The following is a 21,510-nucleotide window of genomic DNA, read 5'->3' as shown; positions in this document are numbered from 1 at the left end:
TACTTTCAGGGTGACAGAAGAAAGAAAATCGTTATTTCAAATAGTTACCACAAGAGGGATCGAACCCACGCCACAAACAAAGCATGGATCACCGTGCGTCAGTGCCCTATTCTCTAACCTCTCAGCCACCAACTTTCCTACCGTATAGTTAGACAGTCTAGTATCTGACATGTCTTGACTCACGGTTATTCCAGTCTAGTATAACTGGGGCGGTTCACCTGTCAAAGGATCACGCAGGTGTCCTAAAGCGAGCTCAGGGAAGACGGAAACCTCCCGTGGAGCTGAAGGACAAAAGCTCGCTTGATCTTGATTTTCAGTATGAATACGGACCGTGAAAGCGGAGCCTCACGATCCTTCTGACTTTTTGGTTTTTAGCAGGTGTCAGAAAAGTTACCAAAAGGTCTCAGTTTATGTTTCTGAACAAGAACATCATCTATTACAGATATAGATTAATTTAATGTGACACCTGCAGTTCACAAGGCGTCTTTTAGAAGCCGGTCTGACCTTCTCTGAGACGCAGCTAAGGTAAGCCTGACGTTTAGCCTGCCCGGGACCAGGCTAGTCGCACTGGCTAATTTACCATGGTTACCAAGCCACGCTAGCCCTAAGCCTCGTTTGTGGAACCCAACTCTCGCTAAAGTTAGCGCGGCTAACCCAAATAAGCCAGGCTTTGAGCTAAGCCAGCTTCGTGGAATACCCCCCAGGTGTTTGCAGCACTGATGCTAAAAGCAGTTCTCTCCAGAGGCCTATATCACAAAGCGCAGTCAACTTATCCGTGGTAACTCACATCTATCCAGGATTGAGTAACTGTAACAATGGCTATCAGGATAATTGATAGCACGACGCAAGTTATCAACACGGTAACTCAACCCAGGATTGTCTCATCAAGAGCCGTGAACGCGCATGTAAAAGAGGAGGGCTCAGAGGCAGCTGACCAATCACAATCATGAGCGACTAAGAAAGCTCCGTACGTCACCGCTGAAGAGCAGCGGCTGATAATGCAGCAATACAAGGAGGAGAGAAGCAATAACTCGGTAAGGGGGAACACGGTAGCAGCGGCCAACCACAGGCAAAATGCATGACAACGCATAGTGGACTGTGTAAATGACTAAGTTACTCTACAGTGGCTCAGTATGATAGTGATCACACTTCTAAATCTCATAAAATAATAAATGCTACTGTGCAAATGACTTGCGTGTATTCCAGTTATCATGTCATTCTCCCAGATGTAATCCTTCTGGAGTCAGAAGAACATGGGAGCAGATAAAAAACAAAAACAAGAACATCATCACGTCTGATAAGTCTGTTTCAAGCAGTGGAGATTGCTCTAAGACTACAAGGGAAGCTCAGCGCCCCCTAAAATGTTCCCAAAAAAGTGGTTATATGTTCTGCTGTCTGTACATTTCATTGACTAAATCTGAGCTAGAATTCCTTCATCTTTTGTTCAGAATCAGCTCCTATCACAGGTAACTGGCTCCACCTCCTTCTCATTCATCCTGGGAACGCTATGAATTCGTCCCTAAGTTACGTGAGGGCAGCAGCCACTTGATGCACAACGCGGGATGACGTAAACTTGCTCAGCCGCTCCACATCCCCGACAGAGTACATGTAGCTGCCCGTGGCAAATAATCGCAGGGCGATGCACAATGTCTGTGGGACAGTCGGTGCACCGCTCCTGCGGGTTGCACGGGCAATGTACGGCTCTAATATTTCACAGAGGTAGAGTAGTCTGGGCCGTTAGAACCTATACCTCTCATACAGGGAATCGAGTGGATCTGATCGATCTTTAACACCCTTTCTCTTCTTAAAGCTCTTCTTACAACTTGTGTGCCTTCATCCACAAGGTTTGGGAGAAAATGACAGGCCATTGTTTCGGAGAAGCCGATTGGCCAGTGGGAGGGTCTTTTTATAGGATCAGATTCAACCTCCAACTTATCCTGCTCCAGAGCAGGATAGCCGTTCGGAGTAGGTCACCATGGTGATCTACTCTGACAAAAAAGGAACCAGCTTCGTGCAATCAGTAATCAAGAGTTAACCCTGAAGTTATCTCGCTAAGACACTAATCCTGCTTCGTGATATAGGCCTCTGGTCAGTCCTGGCATCAGGGACCTGGAGAACCAGTATTTAACTTGAGCAGGTTAAAAATAAAGTTTAGATGTTTAGATGCAGCAGAGAGGTGATGTGGAATGGTAGTTGTTCAGCAGTGTTGGGGAATTTACTAAAAAAAAATAATTAGTTAATAGTTACTTCTGTAAATTGCAATGAGGTTACTTTACTAGTTACTGCATTTAAAAATTAACTTATTGTATAAAGCTGTGTAACCCAATCCTGGTCCTGGGGACCCCCTGCCCTGCATGTTTTAGATGTTACCCCACTCCAACACACCTGATTCAAATGAATGGCTCGTTATCAGGCTCCAGCAGAGCTCGATGACGAGCTGATCATTTGAATCAGGTGTGTTGGAGTCGGGAACATAAAACACATGCAGGGCAGGGGTACTCCAGGACCAGGGTTGGGTTACACTGGTATGAATGTTAACACAATGTCAGATAGTACTCAGCCATCCACAAGAACAGTAACCCTGTCAGCACAGAGAAATATGCCCCACTTTAAAATCCACAAACTACAGAATAAGGAGGCTATGTGTGGGGACTGAACCAATGTGAGTCTGCTCCTGACAACAAAACCAGCTCACATGGGATCATGGCAAAAACTGAAATGGTTGAAAAAATTAACAATACTTTATCCCATAAAGATTATAATTTCTCTCTATTCTTAAAAACAGTGTTTGTATGGCATGAGTAAAAGTTCATCTTCCTCGCCGGGTCAGAACGAAGCTTCCCAGGCTGAAGAGCCTTTCAACCAGTGCTTTTGGTGGTGAGCAGAATCTTTCGCCCCAAGTTTTGTAGCCCGATGCTGGTTGGTCAAATACTTCGACAGGCTGCTCGTTGAGTCAGCAGCAGTTGAAAGATGCCTTTTGCCTGGGCATAGAGCGCGTTTCACATCGTTTTTTTTTTTTTGTCTTTTTGAGCTATGGATTGAAAGTAATTTCAATTCCCCCTACTGGCTGAACCCAGTTTAACCAATTTTACCTCTTTCCTATCTGTCTGCATACGCACACCAGCAGCTACATCCCAACTCGATTTCTGTGGCAATAAACAGACAAACACACAGGCAGGGTATATGTAAGCACCACCAACATGCAAAAATGGCTTAAGTGACGCTGGAAAAGCTCATTGCTAAGGTCTGGTAAAGAAGTGTAGTTACTGATGTTTTTTGTTTTTTGTTTTATTCTTCTTCTTCGTCTTATTATTATTATTATTATTATTATTATTATTATTATTATTATTATTATTAATTAATTAATTAATATTTTTTTATTTAATAACTTAGCACTTTTCAAAAGAAATGTTACAAAGTGCTATACAAAATAAAATGAGCAGTAAAAGAAATAAAAGAGGAGTAAAAGAAAAAATGTGAGGACAGAAAGAAAATATAAATTAAATAAAAGGCTAAAAACTACCACAAAACAAAATAAAGGAATATATAATTTATGATATAATATATATAATAATAACAAAAAAAACAACATTAAAACAGATTAAAAGAACAAAAGATAAGATTTCAAGATCCTGTCCATGTACTGTGAAAGAAAAAAAAAAGGCAGAATAAAATAAAGCCTAATATCCAATAAAAGCACATTTATTTCAATGTCATAAAGTGAAACTTGGAGGATTAATAATGTGTCAGCCAACGAATCTGAATCCTAACGGTCCTTTCCAATCATAAAGATAACAACATCACCATTTTGGTAAATTTATTAACTTAAACTTAGATTAACGGCTTTATTCTCATAACTGTGCGGTTTTAAGTCTTGTAAATGACTTAATACCCTCCCTAAAGTTTAGGATTTTTAATCATGAGCTTTAATGACTTTAATCTCGTGAATTTACAACTGTACTCTCATACATTTGTGGCCTTATTCTCCCAAGATTCAGACAGTAACTTTAATTACCTCAATTCACAACTTTATACCCCTTAAATTTACAACTTTAATCTTCATCCACTTGTTCTTTTCTGCTATCAGTGAGCCCTAATTCTTTGTTTGAGGCGACAATCTTTCAACATGTCTGGATTAATGACAGGCGTGGACTTCACATTATGTCGTAAACTTTAAAATCTGCTTTAAAACACATAATGACAAGCATAAGCCAAAACCCAGAGATAAGATAGTATTCTTATAAAATGTAATAATTTTATGTTTTTGATGGTGATAAAGCTAAAGTTACAGCCTCGTATAAACCTCATGGAAAGCGTTCCTCTCCAGTCCATTCACAGGGGGAACACTTACTCCTCCATAACTCAGACTTGTTCTTGGCTGAGGGATGAAATGTCAGCGGCGCTGTAATGTAGACCTTTTATAATGTGTTCAGGATTAATTGCTGAATTATTTCCCTGCCTCGTTTGTCAAACAGAAACCCGGTGGATTAATGTTTCCTGACCGAGCCTCTCTGTATGTGGTGGCCATAGAGGACAGGCAGTACAAGGACTTCAAAATACACTGTAAGCTCACTGTGAACGGCTGTGTGTGTGTGTGTGTGTGTGTGTGTGTGTGTGTGTGTGTGTGTGTGTGTGTGTGTGTGTGTGTGTGTGTGTGTGTGTGTGTGTGTGTGTGTGAGTGTATCACCAGAAAGTGCCGATGTACACTGTCCACTCCTCTGCCTTGTGCTCACTCCAGTGTGGGCGCACGCATGTACGTCCTCCCCTGCTCTCCAAATGATCTTGAACTTCTCTGGGCACAACTCTGGAGGCGATAATTGATATTATGAGTCAACAAGCCTCTCCATCACTGTGTCATCCCACTCTGAAGCCTGCCAGCACGACTGTGGGCGATGTTTGGCTGCTGGACGCAAAGCACCGGAGTCAGAGTTAGACCAGGGCACAGTCCTGATGACAAAAGGCATGCAAACACAACAATAGCCAACAAGCCTCCTCCTCCTCACACGCCCTCGTACATCTGGGAAATCATCCAGCCCAACTGGAATCGCAGGGCTCACTGCAGCAAACGCTGCCACAGTGTTGGTCAAATGTAATCCTCCATTAGTCTGTGGGTAGAGGAGCACATATTGACCACAAACTTCCTCCCACAGCAGATGGCCTGAGCTGACCTATAGCCCGAGCTAGAAGCGGCCTCCTGCAGACCTCCAGTGTTGCAGAGCATATTGTGGTCATTAGTGCTCCTCTGGGCGGCAAGCTGCCTTTGTAAAGTGGGCAGCAAGAAAATGCAAATACAGCGCGTTACAAGCCCCAAGGGTGTGTGACCTGCTCATTATCACGCACTCTCAGACTCACTCAAGTAGCTCTCTCTACTTTCAGCTCATGATAGAGATGTTTGCTCACACACTGACTTAAGGAGCTCAATGAATTATGGATGGCAGGATTCAGCAAACGCAGAGAGCGTATCTGAACAGGAGAGGAGGCCGCGTTCAGGAAGCGTGTGTTAATCAGCCAAGATTGTGAGCTGTTTTTCATTTGTCAAGATGGAAGTTGATGCAAAATGACACAAGGTTTGACTCTGGGTTTGTACATCATGTATTATTAGACACTCTGTGAGAAGGAATACGTCATCTGTTTAAAGTTTTAAAAGACCTTAAAATGTGATAATGTCACTAAATTGTGATTTTTCCACCAGGGTGGGAGAACGTCTACGGCTTTGACATGACCTGTATAAGAAATGTGGCCATGAAGGAGCCGCTGGTGGACGTTGTCGACCCGAAACAGGTGGTGACCAACTCCTGCCTCATCAAGGTCAGTAAAACATTCATATCTGTGATCAGAGATACTAATCTGAAACACAGACATTTTTTTATTTGCTGAGTGTTCCATTCTATACTGAAAGAAGAGAACACTGAATCAACTTAAAATTATTGCTTCAATTGGTCACATTTAAATAAACTAAGTTCTTTGAGTTTTAGTTAATAAGTTCAATTGACACAGTTGATTAAGTTCAATGAACTTATTAGTTTGATTGTTCTGAAATTGATGTTTGCATCAATCCAACTTAAAGTTTCCAGTTGTTTAAATTCAATAATTTGCAAAACCCAAAAGTAAAATCTGACAGTGTTTTTATACTTTATTGCACTGTAAAAATGTGACGAGTTGAGCTTACTTTAAAAGAATCTAGGAAACGATTTGCACTAAAAAAGTTGAGTAAATATGGCTAATAGTCTTTAGTTGAGTTTGCATTATGTCTACTTGTAAAGTTTACTTTACAGTCTATTGTATTTACTTTATTTTAACCATGAGTGAGGAGGGGATGCAGTGGATATTAGACCCCACTGTACATTAAGATGTTAACCTGCCAAGAGCACAGGCTTTCTGTGCTCCACATGGCACGGACCTACTGTCTGTACCCTGTGGCATGGACCTACTGTCTATGTCCTGTGGCATGGACTGTGTACCTAATGATTTTTTTTAAGCATTTTAATATTTAATATATTGTTGAATGAGATGTGTTTATGGGTTATGCTAAGTTGGTCTATTTTAAAATTATGATTAGAAATGATAAACTGGGTTTTGTTTTCAGTTATATTTAAGTTACCATTACTGGGAGAGTATTTTAATTGGAGCCCTAACTGCTGTAGACCACAGGCAGCCAGGCAGCGCTGTACAGCACAGCCAGCCGGTCCATGCCATGGAGCACAGACACACTGCCCCTGCGCAGCATCTCAATAGGCAGCAGTTTTTCCTTTTGGGTTTTGCAGAATATTTGGATGAAACAACTAGAAACTTTAAGTTGAGTTGATGCAAAAGGTTGATTTGAGAACATTAAAGTATTTAGTAGATTTGACCTATTAAGTTGTGCTCATTGCACTTTTTAACTTCATTTCAAAGAAGTTCATTTATAAAGGTGTGGCAAATTGAAGCGATTCAATGAAGTTTTATTTTTCTCATTTAGCAACAGTTGAAATGATCCACAAAAGTACGTTGGAAACCTTAACTTAAAATGTAAAGTTTTATTTATCAAAAAAAATAACATCACTTCAATTGATTGAAAATTCCCTGTTTATCTTTGGTACCATTACTGCCTTTGTTCTCCTTTGAAGATGATTTACTACTTTCTCTTTACAAAAAAGCAACAAACAAGACACACAGTCTACATCTACCTCTGTTTTTACTTGTCAGCTTGTCTCTCTGTGCAGTAATGAAGATTAATTGTACAACATAGACCCAACTTTTAACAGTGTCTCTCATACACAGTACAAAGTGTGGTGGCTATGACCGACTGTAATAAAGATATGGAGCTAACTTTAGCTGTAAATCACACACATGTGTTCATTATAAGCTCTCACTGACATTAATTTGTCAACCTTGTATAAAACACTACATGCCTGTGCTGAGAATGACCTTGGTGTGTGTGTCTGTGTGAGGATTAGATCTGCTGTGCCATGCATGTCAATATCCACCCGTCTAGTCTTCCTGATTGAGCTTCTTGTCCTCGTGACCTCACGGCTAGCATTGATTAGTCGACTGTGCTCCGTCTCACCTCTGTCCCGCTGGAAAATTACCTTTTGATCATACCTCCACTTCATGTCGCTGACTGCTATGGACCCATTTTCCTTTTGTTTTGTTTTTCTCCATGCAAGACAGGCTTTCATTTTGAACGCACTGAGACATGAAACTAACAGAAATCAGTCGTGTGGAGGGTAAGAAAATCTGCATGAAACTGACAGGGACGCCACTCATCGTTGAATCTTTCAGAGGAAAAGAGCAATGATGAAGAGTTTTATGAGTTAAAATGTATTACAGGATGGCCTCATTAAAGGAGACTAGTGAACACACAGGAGCTCACGTTATTAAACTGCTGCTCAGTGAGGATCATTACCAAAAATAATCCTTCAGGAAATATTTAATCTAACATCATTAACCTGCATGATACTTCCTCAGCCTGTGGAGGATTCATAAACACAGCAGAGTGAGTTACATCGCGGTCTTAAACTTCGAAATATGACTTTAAGAAGTTCATGAGCAGAGGAAGTATCGGGTGTTCGTGGGAGTGATTATTTTTAAAGACAGCCGGGGACGCTGGCGTTAATATTGGATGGTTTTTACTGCCAGCAGACCAAAAGCTTCTTCCTTCACAGCAAATGTGGCATCTGGTGCCAAAGCTAGCGAGCTAACAGTGAATATTTATTCCCACCAAAGATTCATAACACGAGATGATCACACCCCAGTCTGTGTGTTTACCCTGCAGTGTACTTTCAGGTGAGCTGCCCCCCCCTCTGCTCCACAGTAATCACAGCTGACATGATACTTTGGCACAGTGCCGCTCACAGCGCAGTAGACCAGGATGTGGAACAACATGTTCTGCTCTGAACACGGTCTAGCGGGACAAAGTGGTATCAGATACCCTTTAAACCTCCTGGAAGCAGGGGACATTTACAGATTTTGGTTTGCTCGCTGAGAGCATGAACAACACCTGGAGCCTGACAACACTCAGAGCTCCCAGAAGACTCCTGGACCCTTATCCTTGTCCTACTTACTCAGAGGCTATGGCCTTTAGATATTAGGATTTGGCACAGTCCCAATGCTGCCAAACTGTAACCCTTTATGTTTATTTGCTGGAAAAAGCAGCACAGTGCATCATCACTTCATGTTTGGCTGCTTAATGCTGTTTTCTTTTCACGCCTAAATTCAGATTATTTTTTTATTTACTCAACTAAATCAGTTATAGTCTAAATATATGGAGCACAACAACACAAATTTATTCTAAGACGCTGATGAACGGCATCCAAAAAGCCTCTCTTCTTGGCACCCGAGGATAAAATCACACACTACTCGCTATATCACACACACTTTAGAGCAGGGGCGGCATTATAGGGGGGCTCAAAGGGCCTAGGCCCACCAGCTTTTCAACAGGCCCACCCTAAACTTTTCTTTTAATTTCAATTTTTTATTTTGACATTTTTTCACCTTTTTTTTTCCACTTCAAGTTCATTTTGTCAGTGTTCGATGCTCTGTCTTCGTAAAATGAGCCATATTTATTAGCCTGTTGAAAAAAAAAAGAAAAAAACGGAGTTTCGAGACATGTGGGCGGGATCAGAATATAAGCCTTATAAAGACTGTGTATTCATATTTTTTTGATTTCACCCTGGTTGATGTCCCCGCACTTACAGCTTATAAAAAAAACAGGATGCCGTAGCGATGCAGCCTACTGGTGCGTTAGAGCGCCACTCTTTGGTCAGTACCACAGTTCAATGGGGGATGATTGCAGGTAGATTTGTCTGATGCACAAAAGGTTTTGAATAATACAACTAAAAATAAAAAACAACCAAATGAACCAAAAATTAACTAAATTAACGATCTACAAAATTTTGTGACTTGAAAGGAACCCAGACTGTAAGGACTAATAGGCATAAAAATGCTTAAATGCTTGTCTCAAACAAGAATTTGTTGTTAAAAGACATAAAGAACTGTTTTTTCTTTAAAAAAATACAGTTTAAAACACGGTTTCTATCCTATGGGCGCAGCCATTGTTTTTTTCTTGGTTGATGATGTAGATTGGTTGCTTGGCGCCGAGCATCTGGATTTCGCTGTTTACTCACTACTAGTCACCGTACGTCACTAGGTTTTAGGAGCAAAAAAAACTACTATAATGCCACGTTACGCTGCTTTTGGGTGCACTTTTCAGTTGAAAGGAAACAGGGGGACTGATGTTAGTCTGCACAGCTTCCCAAAAGACAAGAAAAAAAGGAAGTTGTGGGAAATCGCTTGTGGGCGTAAACAACTTCCATTGGACAACATCAAGTCGTCGGTCATCCTCATGTAAAAAACACAACAGCGAAGGATTCTAGTGACTGAAATGATTTTTGATAGCATTAATTTAATCAAAGGACAGTTACATATTGTTACCTTAAACGGCTGATGACAGAAAGTGAACCTCCTTACAGCAGACGCTCTCACTCTCCGTTGACATAGCTACGCAGCAGCCGCAAGCCGGCTCTCGCCTCTTTGCGTCCTCGTTCGTCTTCATTTTTAAGTTTGTTTGATTGTCTGTTTTCAGTATTATCATTTTCGTCTCTCTCGGGTTCAAACTGAAATGGTTGAACAGACGACATGACTTTGCGTCGTGAGGTTAAATCCTATATGAGATTGAGACCGGTGCAACCATATGACGTCACTACCCAGACGTCATTGTGGCGTAAACAACAATGGTGACCTATGAGTGAAAATATTTTTTAAAATTTTATACAAACTCAGATATCTTGAGAGATTTTATTATCGTTTTTATGTAGCTGGTAAAAACACTGATCATTTAGGAAAATGACGTTCTGGTAGGCAGGGTTCCCTTTAAGGCCCAGCCAAAATTTGTCTGATCCACCCAGAATTGAAATCCTGGTTGCCCCTGCTTTAGAGGAAATTCACTCAGAGGTGGTGCCTGGATCAGTCAGTAGGAATCATTACATCATCTTCATCTAACACTGGGAATACTCCAAATGTGTCTGGGTTCCAGATCCAACCCATTGCATGCTAACTGCGTGCTCTCTTATACTTCAAACTCACACCAGAAGGCCAAGGAGTTCCCAGATTCCCAACCAAGGGGTGACATACATTTAAGAAAATGGAGCCTATGTGGAAGTGCTAAAAGTTGCTGCTGACTTTGCCATCGGCACATATTGTATGATGGATGAATTTTGTTCTAACCTGGTGGTTTAGAAGTTATTGGGATCAGAATCAGAACCAGAATACTTTGTTGATACCAGAGGGGGAATTTCACTTCAGTTATGTCCCTTCCAAGACATATAAGAAAACAAACATGGGGAAACACAGAAATGGAATGAACCTATAGCACCCCATTTGCAATAGATATGAAATAACAACATTGAGAGAAGAGAGGGGAAAAAAAGGTCAATTCCAGTCTATTCCCCAGCAGGTGGCGTAGTTTGACATCAAGAAAAAAAAACACCTCAGCATATCAGCATATGAAAACAACAAACAAAAACTCAAAGACTTGCACAAATGTCACTGCTCAGACAAGGAGGGGCTGAACAGCTGAACTGTGACAGAGCCAAAGAAGGCGTTGAGTCCAAGGTTGTGTGTGTGCCATGTGACTTCATGTGTGTGAATGTATAAGCCCATGGACTTCATCCCAGCCCACTCAACAATGTCTGTCGTCTGATGGTGGCCGTGGAGATGACCTTGATGAGTTCTGATCCAGAGACAAGTTCACAGGAGGAAGGTGGGGGGTGCAGAGCACCAGTCTGCATACCATCCAGGAGAGAAGAGCGTTATCAGCCTACCAAGGCCGACACGGGGGAGCTGAAAGAGAGATAAAAATTGTTTGGGTCAGGCCAACTGTTACGTTTTCTGTCTGCTTTAGAGTTTTACTGGTCATCTCTGTGGCGATCCAAATGACCTAATTTGGTGGCCCGTTGCAGCCGAGCCAAGCTGACAACTTCTCCAAGTTGTTATCCATCCTATCCTGCCTGCGATTAAGTTCGCATAACACTTGAGTCTTAGACAGTTGACAGCCCTGCCCAATCCCTCGATGACAGGCTGCTTGTCGATTCCCAAAACAGTAGCCTGAGTCTTCTGAAGTTTGCAATAAACCAGGAAACCGCCAGCATCATCATTTGATCATCCAATCAGAGACCCAGCTCACGTGACCGCCGGGCGCCCTGTAGCTCTTGGAAAGGAAGCTCACAGCCGGCGTCATATTAAATGTAGCTGTGTCTGCAGATTGGCTTCATTTCATGGTATCAGGAACAGACGGGTGATGTTGCAGAGAATAGAGTTTCCACTCTTATAATGATCCGCTCTTTGTTTATGTTGGGCTGCAAAACCTCAAACCTGTTGACCCCTGGTCTGGCTCTGCTCGGTCAGTTCAGTTGGTTTGTTGCTGTATTCTAGTCGTTTACAATCTGTTTTTGACACAGTTTGTATTATTTTGAAAGTTAATGGCTGTTTTTTGGTGGTTTCTGTGCAAGACTTCCTGCCAAGCATCCAGAGGTTTTAACTTCTATCCATGTTCAAAATATGAGAAATCTGACTACCCCTCTTTAACGTCACTTACCAAGGAACCCAACCACTTCGGCAGCAGATTCTGAGCTGAGACACTTGTAAAACTCCTGATTATTCTTGAAGTGTATCCTTGTCTCTCTTTTGACATTATCAAAGCTCCTTAATCTACTTGTAGAGTGTAAAAAGGCTTTGCTTCATTTTCCTGATGACTTCACTTCACAAACGCTCAGATATTCTTTTACTCCACCTGTTCAAAAAGTGTCTGATGTTTTACTTTCATCCTTGTTTTGCAGACTGAACTGAGCTAAACATAGCTGTGTGAATGAGAGGTGGCAAAAATCAGAATCAGGAATACTTCATTGATCCTCGAAGAGAAATTGCTTTTCAGTTACAGATACCTCCCTTCAAAATGTGTTAAAATAGAAAGTATAAAAAATAAAATATAAGAAATTAGAAAGTACATTATTTAGAATGATAAGATAAGACAGAAAAGATATACAAAAGGAAAGTACAAAATAGAAGTGAAAGTGTAACGTGAAATTGAATACAAGTATAAACATTAACTTTTTGGGGGTTGACCTAAGTATTTTCTTTCATTTTCATTGAGTAGAATAAGAGCGTGATTGTACTGTGACGCCTGCACTGCAGAAGACACAGCAGAGTCTTTAAGCTCTGTTAGTTCAGTGATTGGTGGCAAACAGAAACAGCTCGCTTCAGTTCCTCAGAGCAGCAGAGTAAACCTCCCAGACAAGCTCATTAACATGTTATAGCCTAATCTAATTTATTTAATCCACAACATGTTGCTTTAAGTCTTTAAGTCTTTTTAATTCCTTTAAAGTCTTATTTTTGTGCATTTCTAATCAGTCTAGCTGTCTGTCTGTGTTCAGTCATGGTGCTAAGCTAACCCTTGGCCTAAAGCATTCTTCATTAAAAACTGGTTTAAAAAGAAGAGCGCCTGGTTATCAGGAAGCACTTCATATGACCTTTGACCTTCTGTCGTCCCTCTCACAGGAGGTGGATATCTACACAGTGAAGGTGGAGGACCTCAGTTTTACCTCAGCGTTCTGCTTGCAGATCCAGAGAAATGACTACATCCATGCACTGGTCACATACTTCCACATCGAGTTCACCAAGTGTCACAAAAAGACTGGTTTCTCCACAGGTGAGATGTTTCACACACTCACAGGAAACAGAGTGTGTGTGAGTGTGTAAGTGTGTGTGGGGGCTTCGAGGCATTCAAGCTGCAGTAGATGTTTGTATCATGATGATGGGGAAGATAATCTCAAAACATCTTTTCTTGGTACCTTCTTTGAAGAAGTGAGCCAGCACCCCCATGAGGTCAAATCTATTAATGCAACAGTACAACAGGAAAGTGCATCCAGACTTCCATTGTCGAGCTCAGGGGTCTGCAACCTTTACTTTCATTGGAGCAATTTTGCTTCAGCTCACCTGGATTAAAGTCATTCAGGAGACAAAAAATCAACTTTATCTCCACAACTAAGTGTTTTAAATTCTATACACAATTAAAATCTAGTGAATAACTATATGAAAAATATGATCTTTTGAATGGATTAATTTGTTTATGTGATGTCTTAGGTTTTCATTTTTTTAATAATTTCTAGATATTTAAAAAAACGTAGAATTTCAGAATATTTGCAAAAAGTTTAAACAAGAGAAATTATAAAAATTGCAGAAAAAAAGTTCAAGGTAATTAATTGCAAAAACGGCAAAAAAAAAAAAAGTTCAAGGTAATTAAAAAATCTCCTTTTTATCACAAAAAGTTGTAAAATTTTTTTTTTTTTTAAATTTCAGAAAGTTGTAATAATTTGTAAATAATAATGAAGTAGTTTAAAATAAATAAATAAATAAATAAAAGTAGTTTTCAAAATTTTCAAAAAAAAAATTAATAATAATTTAATTTGATAAAATATAATGATAATACTGCCTTATCACCTTTTTTTATGTTTTGCAATGTCTTGCCACATATCAAGCATTTCAATTTAGCCAGCACATTGGCAGTTTCAAGAATCCATCCACACAGAATTAAAACCTGGCACTTCTCCAGATTTGTCTTTTTGTTAATTAAGTGTTCATATCAGATGAGTAAATCTTGAGGTTGCATGGAAAGTTTGGTGGCTGTTGATGATGTATGAGGTAAAGTAGAGCAGTGGCAGGCTTTATTGACAGTTGGATGCATATTTAGTTTAACCAAATGTTAAATCATGATTTTGCTTAGTTTCAATGTCTTCAATCATCAATACCCTCTGTAAGAAAACTACAAATTCTTTTTTATTTTATTATTTTATTATTTTAAAGCTACAGGGAGTCACTGCACAAGAGCCAAAAAGTCACATGAGGCTCCAGAGCTGCAGGTTGCAGACCCTTGATCTAGGTACTAATTCTTATCTATATAGCCAACCATTCCCACAGAAACTCACACCTTTGCAATTTAGCCCCTGTTTACACAACAACGTTTCATCCAAAAAATGCTAAAACTCAGGGAAAAAAATCTGTGTTTACACAGAGAAGCATAGTGAAGTAGAGTTAAGCCGATCATCTTGTGTATTGGTGAATGCTAAGAGCAGAAGTGGAGCAACAGATGCTCATTTTGTTAAAGGACAGTCAGCAGATTCAGCAGATTAAGCAGCACAAGTACAACATGGTAGTTGGTGACAATCGTAACAACACTACTGTTGGACTGTTGTATGCGCTCACTTGACGTTAGCGTTTCAACTGAAAACACCAGCTTTCTGTTTACACAGCAACGGTGTCAGCAGCGTTTCAGAACAAAAAATCCACTCTGGAGGCCATTTTCAAAAGTTTGTGTTTTAGGTTGGCTAAAACGCTGTTTCCGTGTAGATGTGAGGCCGAAACGCAACAAAACTTTTGTGTTTCACCCTAAAACTGTTGTCATGTAAATGGACTGGAGTGACCATTTAACATGTGGGAGGAAGCCAAAGAGAGCCAAGGCATGCACAGAGGGAACACACAAACTCTACACCAAGGAACCAAACCAGAAACCTTCTTGTTGTGAGGCAGCAGGACTAACCACTGCACCATCGAGTAGCCACCTCCAGCTTTGTCAGGGTTCAATCAAGAAGAAGTTGTGATTCGGTGAACTTTACACGTGTAAGAGGAACTCCTGATAAAGAAATTGTTTCTGTTGAGTTCTGCTGTTTGATCTCATGCTCCATGACCAGAGGCAGCAGTCCTTTATGTAGGCGGCCAACTTCAGATCTGACCCCTGCTTTTCTCCTCTCTCTATCTTTCTATAAAAGCCTAGAAAGGCCAAAAACAACCCCAAGAAATGGACAGACATAAAACTAATTTCAGTCTTCTCTCAGTCATGTCTTGACTTCTTTGTCAGGGGTGGTCTTACTGGAATAATGACCCAGCAGGAGTAGCATGAGGTACGACGTGCTAAAAGCCTGTGTGCATGGATTTTTCAACACCACATTTTTTTCTAGATTGAAAAGTGATGGTAAATGGACTTTAAAACTTTTTTCTTATGAAAAACTTTCCAGTCTCTCTTTTATACTGCTAGTCACATTCAGCCGACACAAAAGCATTGTCACCTTTAGTTTGGTGTATGGTTTTGGGAGTGACCAGCAGCCAGAATACCCCAGTCCAGACTACAGGGGGCAACAATAATCCAGTCCCCAGTTGATCAAAGCATGGATCACAGTCTCAAAGTCTCAGTATGGCAGGTCCCCCCTACCAATAACTTCCTGTACAAAGACCAAGTTTAGTTATTTTACCATTAAACCTTACTGATCCCAGATACCCAGGAAAGATTAAAAAATGTTCACCAGACAGAAGCTTGAGCCTCTGGAGGACAAAGGGGAACTGAGTTTTGTAATATTAGACTCAAAAGCAGGAGGGACTTTGTTTAAAGAAGGAGGAATCAGTGGAATGTCAAAAGTAGTGTGTGACTGACCTCTAGTGGTGGTGGCTAGTACTGTAGCCACTGTGAAGCTTAGTCTGAGTATAAACATTGTTTGTCCTGTGGAACTGATTATTTGATGTAATCACTGTGATCTTTTCTAGCATTATTTATTGAATCAGCAGCTGTGGCTCTGTGAGTCGATCACCTCTCAGTGAGAAGGTTTGGGGTTCAATTCCAAGACATCAAACCCTCAGACTGCCCGTGTGCTAAGGGGCTGTTCAAAAACTAGCATGATTTGGGAATAGAGTAATGTGTCATGCGATGTGAAAGCACTCTGAGAGACCAGGAAAGCTCTACACAAACACATTTATTGTACTGTGACTCATTCTATACCTCAGCTTTTCCACTCTTCTTCTGTCTCTGTTCATCTGTGTCCTGGGAGTTTGTTTTCTATGTCAGACATGATATAAAAACCTTGAAGATACAGGGGACCAAAACTTGATTTGTCGCATACAAACCCTGGGTCATGAAACTAAACTGGTCCAAACAGAACACCGCCTATCAGCTCATCAACATGAGAAACATGGCTGGCTTGTCTTTATTTAAGAGCTCCCAAAGCAAACAGAGCCGGGCCTGTGCTGCAGCCATGCTGATTGGCAGACTCTTTTATCAATGGACTCACAAAGAGCTGGTCTGTGAAGGCAGAGCTACTCAAGAGCTGCTCCAGGACAGCTGGCAGAAGCTCCCTCTAAGCCCCACGGATCCTGTGGATGTCAGGCCAAGCGATCTGTGATGGTCAGGGCAACGGATGCTCACATTTGGTTTGGGACCGTGCTGCTTCCATCTGCACACACCAAAGCACAGACGTGCTCACACACACATGGATGAACAGGGCAGTGGGAGAGATACGGAGCAGGGGTGTGATGAAAGAGGAGAAGAGAGGTCAGCGGTGTAGTCATACGTCTCCTTTATCTGCTGCTGCTGCTTTCATCCTGGACTCAAGTGTTGGTACCTGCTCTCCTTGTAGCATCCAGCCTTTACTGCTGCTCTTTCTATGAGTTTTTGTTTATTTTGATCCATATAAGGTACTACGAGGAGGCCGTTTATCTCTGTTATCCCTCTGAAGGACTGACAGCTTCTCTCAGGTGTCTCTTTAATGAAACTGAAGAAGGTTAACTGGGAAGAAAAATGGCAGTAGTATTATTGACAAGGTGATGACACATTTACAGTGGCCTTCTGTGGGAAGCATTTTATGTGTTGCTGGCTTTAAAACAGACTTTTACAATTGTCTTTTCAAGCACCCTTTATAAAGAATCCATCATCAATTAATCATCAGTCTTTCTAATTTTAATTAGTGATGGGTGGCTAATTAAAGTTTTTTTTTTAAGTGACTCCAAATCAGGAAATGCTCCCCCAGTTTGACCTTAAACTTTGTCACAATGTGAAGAGAATTAAAATCTGAGGTATTTTTAGATCTTTATTAGTCCCACAAGGAAGTTAATACTTTGCTACAAAAGAGAGAGGAGGGAGAGCAGGAAAAGGGTTGGTTCTCAGAATTAAATATTGAACAGCCCCAAAAATTTATCAACAAAAATAAATAAACAAATAAAAACATATCAATAAAGTACATAAATTCAATTATGTCCTATTACAATGCATTTGCCAGTGTTAAGATAAGATAAGATAAGATAAGATAAGATAAGATAAGATAAGATAAGATAAACCCTAATACATCCCACTACCTGGGAATGTTAAGGGTTGCAGTGGCAAAGTGGAAAGTGCAACATTACAATATGAAAATATGGGATATATAAGATATAAAATAAAACATGTATCCAAAGAAATGATGTACAGGATTAAGCTAAACAAGACAAGATAAGATAAGTTAAAAACTTAATTGATCCCCAGGAAGGAAAATATTTTGTTGGTCTTAAAATAAGTAAAATAAGTAAAATAAGCACAGCACCTTTAAGAAGAGTCAAGGGATGTCTTACATCTCGAGTATTAAAATAAACAGAGCTCATTGCAAAATAAACTCAAAAGATATTTCACCTGTGGACAACAGAGGATCACAAAGGGTTGCAGAACTTTAGGTGTGAATTTTACACTTTTGTCCATATATTCTTCTCTGCAGACTGCTCTCTGCACTGATACTGAGCATTAATAGAAAGCACTGTCACACTTTCTTTATCCATAAAGCATCAAGTTTCCTGGTCATTTCAACACCAAACTTTTTGTGGCTTCAGCAATATTTTTCACTACTTTTCTCCTGTGTTTGTCTGGATATCCTACATGTAACCATGGCTACATTGTTTACATGTGAACTCAGCTGTTAGCAGCCTGTAGCATGTCAATGCTAAATGGTGCAGGGCCAGATGTTTCCCCACAAGGTGAGGAAGAGGAGGTGAGGACGATGTGCTGGTTCTCTGGTGTGAGCTGAGAAGTGATGACACCCTGTCCTCCAGCCATGGTTATTGGGAACGTAAGATCTGTCTCCAATAAGATGGACGAGCTAGCTGTGCTAACCCAGCAACAGAGGGAATACCAGAAGGCAGAGTAGCATTGTGCTATTCAGACATGGCTGACGGATCTAACATCAGACACCAGCACCACACTGGAAGAGCTTCACCTGCTGTGAGCAGACAGGATCCAGGAGACAGAGACTGAACAGACTGCTCAGTCCTGGACCCTGTGGAGGTGGAGACTGGCTGAACTGGACAATGATGGACAAGCTGTCAGCATCTATTTTCTTATGGACCTTCTTCTATACACTTTCTTACTCTTCTTTTCTTGATTGCTGCTGTGACTTCAATTTTGTTGTACTTGTTACAATGACAGTAACGTTCTATTCTATTCTATTCTATTCTATTCTATTCTATTCTATTCTATTCTATTCTATTCTATTTAAGCTACAATAAAATTACTTAACACAGAGGGGCCCAAGAGGATGAATAGACTTAGAAAACAGTCAAAATGTGACAAAAAATGTCACAAAGAATCTGCAAGTAATCTAATTTATCATTGGTTTGTTGAATGTAAGAACCGTTAGCAGAACTAGCACCACCAGCCATTTGTCCTCCCTACACAGAACTTGCCCAAGCCTCCATTGGCAAAACTTGATTTGGGGCCCTCCATTTCTATTTGTAGTATTACGCAAACAGGTTAGCATAAATATTTAGCTTTTTAACCGACCATCGAAAGATCATTTCCTCGTGTTTTTAACTACCTAACTAATTTGCTATTACAAGTTCACAAATCTCTCTGGTCAACATTCCATTCCAAGACATGCAAACATCCCTTTACCATGGTGTTTTTTCTGTTCCTACTCTTTATTTTCTCTGCCCCTGAAGGAAAAGTCCTTTTTTGTGACATTGTTTGGCCTTTCACTACCTGCTCTTTGGATACGCAGTGCTTACTGTACAGCAGGATGCTCACATTATGGAGCAGTGGAGCTTTAACATTTTAGAGACGTGAAGAACCACTGGGCCTCCATCAGCAGTAGTCTGCTGACATAAAACTGTGGTTTTGTACAATTATATATTTTGAAAGTGTATATAAATTTTCACTCATGCATGCAAAAAATAAAATATGTTAGATTTTAATTTTACTTTGTTTTTTGCTCCAGGGCCCCTCAGTGGCCACAGGCCCTGAGCAGCTGCTTAGTTGGCTTATGCCTCAGGCCGGCTCTGTCCCTACAGGTTAGCGTCCACATACCTGTGCTTCTAGAACAAAATGCTGCTAAAAGGTGACACATTGCAAGATGACTGTGGTCTGTGCTTCTTTACTTCAGGGTAGTAGAGCACCAAAGCATCACGGTGGTAGCCATTAACCAGATCTACAAGCTAAGCTAGTAGCACATGGCTGTTTTGTAGCTTGTACACAACAGATGGCTGGTATTGTCCCCTACAGTAAAACAAATAAATTTTATCGGTCATCTACAGTGTTAGCATTTGTATATCACACTCACTGCACCTTTGATACAACAACAAAACTCATGAGAAAAGTGTTACAGTGGGTAATGGCTACTGTAGCAAATATGAATGTGTGTGTTGAAGCTGCAAAGAGGAGTTTCTTGTCGATGTATTTTGTGCTTCCTGTGGACATGAGGACAACTCTTTAGCTGTTTTTTTGGCAGCAAGTTTATCATTTTTCCTGACACCTACCTCCAGTCCATCTTTATGCTGATAGTCTTGTTTAATTGTGTAAATAAAAAGGCAGTTAGTCAAAAATCCTCCTGGAAGCAGAAACATGTTGAGTCGCTGCACCTTTAACATTTCAATCAAAGTGTGGCTGTGGAAAACTTGAGTGAGAAATTAAGCATGTTTGATAATGACTCAGAGATTTTGGTAGGAATCACTTTGAACATCATTTCTCTGCAGACATCGAACAGTTTGTGAAGACTTATGATCAACCTGAGGACATTTTCACATCCTGGAAACCAGCCAGAGATCTCTTTAACACCCAGTGATTATTCTATAAAGCATCAATAATTAATCATGATTGAAGTAATCGTTGCTACGTTTTAAACATTTTTCTAAATGTTGTGTTAATTTAGAATTGTTCTGACAGAGTGCGTGTGTGTTTTTGTGTCCTTGTGTGTTTCAGCACCAGATGCGCCATACACCCACTGGAAGCAGACGGTGTTTTATCTGGAGGACTATCTGACGGTGCGGAGAGGAGAGGAGATAACAGGCACCATCGTCATGAAGCCGAATGAGAAAAACACTGTGAGTGATGTTGAATACTGTACATGGTGTACTCTTCAATTATTCAAGTGATGGAAGTCCCATTCAGCAGCTCTGTGATTAGATGTACAGTAAGTGTTACTTTGTATTTGTAGGGAATACATGCATAACCACGTGCAGGGGCTGTTTCTTGGTTGAATTCAAGCTTTTATACATTGTTTTTATGATATATTGTTTATATGTAAAGCTTAAAATGAGTCATCTCCTGCTCTGGCAGCCTGCGGCAGATTGTTTTCTCCTCTGTGTTGGATGACGGTCAAACATGCAGCCGCACTGCAGACAAACAACAACAGATTCTATTGTTGACCTTGTGAGCATCCTCTCCTCCCCCTCTGAGCCGGAGAGGCGAGACTCACTTCCTCCTGTTGTTTCACACCAGCACTCTGCGCTCCTTTAACACCGTGTGCTGATTTCTGCTCCAAACAGTAACTCACACAACGCTCTTTTGTCCTATTTTCATTCTCTGTGAAGGATTAGCAACAAATATCTTGTTTGTTTTTTTTTTTTTATCAGGTACACCTGCTCTACTGCTTGTTAAGACAAATATCCAATCTTCCAATCACATGGCAGCATCTAAACATGGTGTAGAAAATCGCACTGTAAAAAAAAAAAAAAAAAAAATCTGTAAAAGAACAGTAAAAGCACTGGCAGCAAAGTTTCCAGAAAAATACAGTAAAAATACAGTCAAACACTGTAAAAACATGGAACTACATAAAATAACTGTAAAAATACAGGACTAGATTTTACAATCAAAACAGATTAAAACACAGTATTTCAAAGTTTATAAACGTCCGTTATATACAAATAAATTCAGTCAAAACAGGTTCAAGTCAGATTTCCTTAAGTTTTATCTCTGTA

The 21,510-nt window shown here is 40.4% G+C and overlaps 1 protein-coding gene across 2 annotated transcripts in view; it reads left to right on the top strand.

Moving 5' to 3' along the window:
* LOC141796381 (protein arginine N-methyltransferase 8-B) overlaps positions 1 to 21,510 on the top strand; it is a 74,745-nt gene that overhangs the window by 48,154 nt on the left and 5,081 nt on the right. For both annotated transcript variants that reach the window (XM_074677450.1, XM_074677449.1), the window contains exons 6-9: positions 4,476 to 4,563; positions 5,693 to 5,808; positions 13,033 to 13,183; positions 20,513 to 20,634. In XM_074677450.1, the coding sequence (XP_074533551.1) occupies positions 4,476 to 4,563; positions 5,693 to 5,808; positions 13,033 to 13,183; positions 20,513 to 20,634 (477 nt within the window). The remainder of the gene's footprint in view (positions 1 to 4,475; positions 4,564 to 5,692; positions 5,809 to 13,032; positions 13,184 to 20,512; positions 20,635 to 21,510) is intronic.

This window comes from Halichoeres trimaculatus, unplaced genomic scaffold (genome assembly GCF_033239565.1).
Source record: "Halichoeres trimaculatus isolate MK-OKI-2021-1 unplaced genomic scaffold, fHalTri1.1 fHalTri1_scaffold_10, whole genome shotgun sequence".
Lineage (NCBI taxonomy): Eukaryota > Metazoa > Chordata > Actinopteri > Labriformes > Labridae > Halichoeres > Halichoeres trimaculatus.
This window is presented reverse-complemented; position numbering and strand designations above follow the sequence as displayed.